Source organism: Limulus polyphemus, unplaced genomic scaffold, assembly GCF_000517525.1.
Source record: "Limulus polyphemus unplaced genomic scaffold, Limulus_polyphemus-2.1.2 Scaffold3135, whole genome shotgun sequence".
Lineage (NCBI taxonomy): Eukaryota > Metazoa > Arthropoda > Merostomata > Xiphosura > Limulidae > Limulus > Limulus polyphemus.
In genome coordinates, this window is record NW_013668745.1 from 91,195 (window position 1) to 98,570 (window position 7,376).

Here is a 7,376-nt window from a genome sequence, read left to right on the forward strand (position 1 = left end):
CATATAAGTACAAAAATGTGGGATATGCCTGTTTTTGGTCATTTTAGGGGAGGCAAAAGGTTAAATAATTTTAGGGGTTTTGGTCAATTATCTAGCCTTGTTTTGACCAATTTACATGGAAATTGATACAAAGATATTTTTTTTTGCAGGTCTCAAACATAGATATAGACAGTTTTCAATTTTTCCGGTGTCAAAATTGACCATGTTGAGACTGCGCGGTGGATACATGTTACATTGGCCCCTAATACTGGCTTCTTTAATTTTCTCCTCTGTACCTCTCTGTTTTTTCATTTTTTATCTAAACCTATATCTGTTCTCATATGATAAACCCATGTTGTTAATCATAAAAAATACTGACCGTTTTTACTTTTGATACTTTTGTTTTTGTAACAGAACATCAAAACCGTCTTATCCCGCCATTTCTTTAAAACGTTTTCTTTCTATTTTCAGCTCAACACCTTGAAAATACGTCGAAACTCTAAACAAGGTGAGGAAAGTTAACACAACGAACTTAAACAATCCGAAATACTGAAATAACGATACATAAAAAAACAAAAACAATGAACACAGGAATAACGAGTTAAAAATTAAACACTGACATTACAAGTTTAAAAAATTAAATACTGACATTACAAGTTTAAAAAATGAAGCACTGACATTACAAGTTTAAAAACATAAACACTGACATTACAAGTTTAAAAACATAAAACACTGACATTACAAGTTTAAAAACATAAAACACTGACATTAGAAGTTTTAAAAACCGAAGCAGTGACATTACGAGCTGTAAAATATCCGAAACACTGACATTAAGTTTCAAGACAAGTATTCAAACCCTTTTATATTGACAAAAGAACAGTTTTATGATATTGAAATGTTTTTAGTATTAGTAATTAAAATATACGAGTCTTGTTCCAAATATTTGTCTTAAATATCGAACTAGTTTTTCATTTACTAGTTTTAGCGAACAAATGGAACGTAGTAATGTCGCTGAAAAACAACGTAACATTTTACAGAAACCTGGCTTAGGCTTAGTTATATGCTTGGCATGTTATGAGAAGGATAATAATATAATCCAATATTTTTAGTTGCATGTTATGAGAAGGATAATAATATAATCCAATATTTTTATTGGCATGTTATGAGAAGGATAATAATATTATCCAATATTTTTATTGGCATATTATGAGAAGGATAATAATATAATCCAATATTTTTATTGGCATGTTATGAGAAGAATAATAATATAATCCAATATTTTTATTGGCATATTATGAGAAGGATAATAATATAATACAATATTTTTATTGCCATGTTATGAGAAGAAGAATAATATAATACAATATTTTTATTGCCATGTTATGAGAAGAATAATAATATAATACAATATTTTTATTGGCATGTTATGAGAAGAAGAATAATATAATACAATATTTTTATTGGCATGTTATGAGAAGAATAATAATATAATACAATATTTTTATTGGCATGTTATGAGAAGAAGAATAATATAATCCAATATTTTTATTGGCATGTTATGAGAAGAATAATAATATAATCCAATATTTTTAGTGGCATGTTATGAGAAGGATAATAATATAATCCAATATTTTTATTGGCATGTTATGAGAAGAATAATAATATAATCCAAATATTTTTATTGGCATGTTATGAGAAGGATAATAATATAATCCAATATTTTTAGTGGCATGTTATGAGAAGAATAATAATATAATCCAATAATTTTATTTGCATGTTATGAGAAGAAGAATAATATAATCCAATATTTTTAATTCTTATCACTCGTAGTATCGACTAACTTAATTTTTTTTTAATTTACAGGAGAACATTTTGTTCCAAAACCAGGAGTTAGGCTACTCGGGACACCAGGCAGTTCTTTGTCCCTGGACCCTTATGAAAGTGTCACACTAGAATGTGAAGCAGAGGGAAACTCGTCACCCACAATTCACTGGCTTAAAGATGGACGCCGAATTAATCAGGTAGGCCTATCGAATCGTGGGGTATTAGGGTATTCCCTTATAGATCTTATCAAAAACACACTTACCCACCTCACTGGTGTATTTTATCAAAAACACACTTACCCACCTCACTGTTGTATTTTATCAAAAACACACTTACCCACCTCACTGAGATGGTGAAATGCACATTTCCTGTTGTATCGTTACATTTCCTGTTGTATCGTTACATTTCCTGTTGTATCATCACATTTCCTGTTGTATCGTCACATTTCCTGTTGTATCGTCACATTTCCTGTTGTATCATCACATTTCCTGTTTTATCATCACATTTCCTGTTGTATCATTACATTTCTTGTTGTATTCCTCTTGAATTGAATACTTATTATCTTTTAAGTTTATTTTTTGACATTTTAAGAAGGGAAGTTTTTAATGTTTTTCAGAAAGTCGAAAAATATATGTAGATCTAAGGTTCGTTCCTAACTAGGTTGATGTACACACGGGTGTAGAATACCGTTGATGTACACACGGGTGTAGAATACTGTTGATGTATACACGGGTGTAGAATACTGTTGATGTATACACGGGTGTAGATTACTATTGATGTATACACGGGTGTAGAATACTGTTGATGTATACACGGGTGTAGAATACTGTTGATGTACACACGGGTGTAGAATACTGTTGATGTACACACGGGTGTAGAATACTGTTGATGTACACACGTGTGTAGAATACTGTTGATGTACACACGTGTGTAGAATACTGTTGATGTACACACGGGTGTAGAATACCGTTGATGTATACACGTGTGTAGAATACCGTTGATGTACACACGTGTGTAGAATACTGTTGATGTATACACGGGTGTAGAATACTGTTGATGTATACACGGGTGTAGAATACTGTTGATGTATATACGGGTGTAGAATACTGTTGATGTATACACGGGTGTAGAATACTGTTGATGTACACACGGGTGTAGAATACTGTTGATGTATACATGGGTGTAGAATATTGTTGATGTACACACGGGTGTAGAATACTGTTGATGTACACACGGGTGTAGAATACTGTTGATGTACACACGGGTGTTGAATACCGTTGATGTACACACGGTGTAGAATACTGTTGATGTATACACGGGTGTAGAATACTGTTGATGTATACACGGGTGTAGAATACTGTTGAATACTGAGTGGCACTGCGGTATTTCTGGGGACTTATACTGCTAGAAACCGGGTTTCGATACCCGTGGTGGGCAGAGCACAGATAACCCATTGTGTAGCTTTGTGCTTAAAAACAAAGAACAATAAACAAACTTTTACCGCTGTAAGTCTATAGATGTACCAGCTTTTACCGATGTAAATCTATAGATGTACCAGTCTTTTACCGCTGTAAATCTCTAGATGTACCAGTCTTTTATCGATGTAAATTTATAGATGTACCAAACTTTTACCACTGTAAATCTATAGATGTACCAAACTTTTACCACTGTAAATCTCTAGATGTACCAGTCTTTTACCGCTGTAAATCTCTAGATGTACCAGTCTTTTACCGATGTAAATTTATAGATGTACCAAACTTTTACCACTGTAAATCTATAGATGTACCAAACTTTTACCGCTGTAAATCTATAGATGTACCAGTCTTTTACCGCTGTAAATCTCCAGATGTACCAGCTTTTACCGCTGTAAATCTCCAGATGTACCAAACTTTTAACGTTGTAAATCTCCAGATGTACCAGTCTTTTACTGCTGTAAATCTTTAGATGTACCAGTCTTTTACCGCTGTAAATCTATAGATGTACCAGCTTTTACCGATGTATGTCTTGGCCTAAATGTTTCCATATTTTGAAACAAATATTATTATTATTATTAAGATGGAATACAAATACACTTAGCACTGTCAAACTGAGAAATACATGTTATATTAAACATGTAATTTGTATAATGAGACAGGTTGGTCCTCCTCGTACTGTAATAGCCTCCGCAAGGCGGCGTGTCCAACGTGATTTCATCCAAATATTTCACTAGAAGGCGCTGCAACTCAGCTACAGTAGCTGGTTTAGGGTCGTTGTTAGCAATTTTCCAGCTCGGTTCTGCCCAACAGTTCTTAATGGGATTACAATTTGGAGATTTTGCTGGCAATGGAAATCCTGTACAATATGCGCACTGTGGGCATTGTCATTGTCATCCTGGAACACAAATGTATTGCCAGAAGTTGCCCTAGTATACGGTAGAAATATCATCTCCGTGTGATGCCTGTAGGAGGCGCCATTGATGTTTCCTTGGAAGACATGAAGGGCAGTTTTCCACCATGATGAATAGCTGCCCAAACATGTACTGCACCACCTCATCTGTTCTCTAACAAGCCGGAAACAGACTCATCTGAAACGATTACATGTCACCAGTGTCCTAACTGTAAGTTGACATGTTGTCTTGCCCAAATAACACAGTGACGACAGTGAATTATGGTTAATATCGGTTTACAGATAACATTGTTTAGTCAGTCTCCTGTTCACTGTTCTTCTGGGTAACCTGGAATGAATGTATTCGTGTCATTCCTGTTGTACGGTGTTGCAAGACTTCTTTCGACCTTGACGTGTTAACCTGATCAAAACACGGTCATCTTGGGCAGTAGTTTTAACCTGATTAAAACACGGTCATCTCGGGCAGTAGTTTTAACTTGATTAAAACATGGTCATCTCGGGGCAGTAGTTTTTCGGCGTATACCAGTAGACTTTTTTGGAACAACGTTTCCTGTAGTTCGATGACGTTTCAGGATTCTGGATACAGTACATTGGAGGTATACTACTGTTCTGGCAATGTCCGATTGCTTCATACCATTTCTGGACAGTTGAACAATTTGACGCCTAATTTCTGGCACGTGACGAAGCATGACTCTACACAAAGTACAGAGAAATTGTCTGAAAAAAATGCGTTCATCGGTTTTGAAAAATATTTTTCCAATAACATACCCCTTTTATACAAAACAGGTGTGTATGTGTGTGTGTTTTGACGAACAAATGGTCAAAACAACTTATACAGACCAGAATAACAACTCGTACATGTTTGGTTGATCATAAGCTACTTTCTCTGCTACTACTCGGGCATTTACTCAATAACTACTCCATGCACGTAGACAATAACATCAATACAGAACAGAGGGTAAATATTTTAGCCACGACTGTACAATTCTGTTTTTATTGCAAACTTACCAGTATTAGAAAAAAATCTTATGATGAGATAAATACACTAAAGACAGAAGTGAGGGAGGGAACATAATATAAGACTTGTGTCGTTAATGTTACTTAATCTTCCAGTTTTTCCCTTCACAGTTTGTTCAATAAGTAATAGTCCTCATTTGGTGATTGGAGAGGGAGGGGTGGTGGTGGACAAATTGTATTAGGTGGATGACGTATCCCCCTACGAAGATACAGAGGTCGATAATTACTTTCATACTTATTGTTTTATGACTATAAAAAATTATTACAATTATTGTAATTCACCTCTAGAAGTGGCTAATTATCATCATTCGTAACTAGAAACATAATTACGATTATTATAGAATTGACTTTATAAAATCTGTAATTATAAAACTATAAGAACTGATATTTCAGATGTATAAGATATTGTGAAGGGGACTTGTCCCCCCCACACGATTGGCGTCTGTTATTGTTATAATATTAATGTATTTGTTTATCCTTTTCCATATAGAATTGACTTTATAAAATCTGTAATTATAAAACTATAAGAACTGATATTTCAGATGTATAAGATATTGTGAAGGGGACCTGTCCCCCACACATGATTGGCGTCTGTTATTGTTCTAATATTAATGTATTTGTTTATCCTTTTCCAGGGAGATATGGATGGAGCGGAAGTGATGGAAGATAAGGAGGTCAGCGAAGGTTTTAGCCGGACTAGATCCCGACTTTATCTTAACTGTGTCACGGCTAAAGATGAAGGTACTTACCAATGTGCTTCCGAGAGCCCTTACCAACGGGTCAGTGAAAAAACTGACCTGAAACTGACGGAAGCAGGCAAAATCAGTGGCGCCATCTGCAGGGTGAAACAGTTGTTAGGTATGTTTTATATAAAGGAGAAATATAAAGGAGCACACACACTCCTTAAATAACTAAACTTGTTACGTGAGAAACAAACAGTAAATAAGTGAAATCCAATATGTCGGAATTTAACAAATTATTGGTTGATCACGAGGAAAATATTCACGTGCAAAACAAGCCTGTGATCTAAGATTAATCGTCCTTCTCGTGGGTCGGTTTGAGATTGTACAGTACGAGAATTCGGGATTCGATTCCCCGCAATAAAGAGAGACTAGATACTTTATTGTGTAGCTTATGAACTGAACTTAGTTGAACAAAGTTTACAGGAAACACACACAAAACCGTTAGAATGTCAAACAAGGGAAAAAAGGGTTTTTGTGCTCAAATGTTTTTGTTGTAGATTTGAAAACATACAAAATAGTAAATATACGAGACAAAACTGTAATTTTAAAAAATATTTCTTCCAGGCACACCTGCTAGAATATATATGTGGACTCGAACGAGGATTGAGGTCCAGGGTAACGACATTCACTTACTATGTCGAGCCTCTGGAAACCCTCAGCCCCAGATCGTTTGGCTACGTGGAAATAAAGATGGAGAACGGATTAAAAACAGCCATAAATATGAGGTAGAATGGATAACTAAGTATCACTAAATGTTAAGATTGGACATTAAGTATCACTAAATGTTAAGACTGGACATTAAGTATCACTAAATGTTAAGATTGGACATTAAGTATCACTAAATGTTAAAATTGGACATTAAGTATCATTAAATGTTAAGATTGGACATAATGTATCACTAAATGTTAAGACTGGATATTAAGTATCACTAAATGTTAAGATTGGATATTATATGTCACTAAATGTTAAGATTGGATACTAAGTATCACTATATGTTAAGACTGAACATTATGTATCAGTAAATGTTAAAACAGGACGTAATTTATTGCTATATGTTAAGACTGAACATTATGTATCAGTAAATGTTAAAACAGGACGTAATTTATTGCTATATGTTAAGACTGAACATTATGTGTCACTAAATGTTAAAACAGGACGTAATTTATTGCTATATGTTAAGACTAGACGTTATTGTATCAGTAAATATTAAGATTGGACATTTTATACCAGTAAATGTTAAAACAGGACGTAATTTATTGCTATATGTTAAGACTAGACGTTATTGTATCAGTAAATATTAAGACTGGACATTTTATTCCAGTAAATGTTAAAACAGGACGTAATTTATTGCTATATGTTAAGACTAGACGTTATTGTATCAGTAAATATTAAGATTGGACATTTTATTCCAGTAAATGTTAAAACAGG

The 7,376-nt window shown here is 34.1% G+C and overlaps 1 protein-coding gene across 2 annotated transcripts in view; it reads left to right on the plus strand.

Annotated features, from left to right (window-relative positions):
- Positions 1–7,376, plus strand: part of LOC106468720 (zwei Ig domain protein zig-4-like) — a 19,175-nt gene that overhangs the window by 4,933 nt on the left and 6,866 nt on the right. For both annotated transcript variants that reach the window (XM_022397092.1, XM_022397091.1), the window contains exons 3-6: positions 451–487; positions 1,843–2,000; positions 5,841–6,063; positions 6,513–6,673. In XM_022397092.1, the coding sequence (XP_022252800.1) occupies positions 451–487; positions 1,843–2,000; positions 5,841–6,063; positions 6,513–6,673 (579 nt within the window). The remainder of the gene's footprint in view (positions 1–450; positions 488–1,842; positions 2,001–5,840; positions 6,064–6,512; positions 6,674–7,376) is intronic.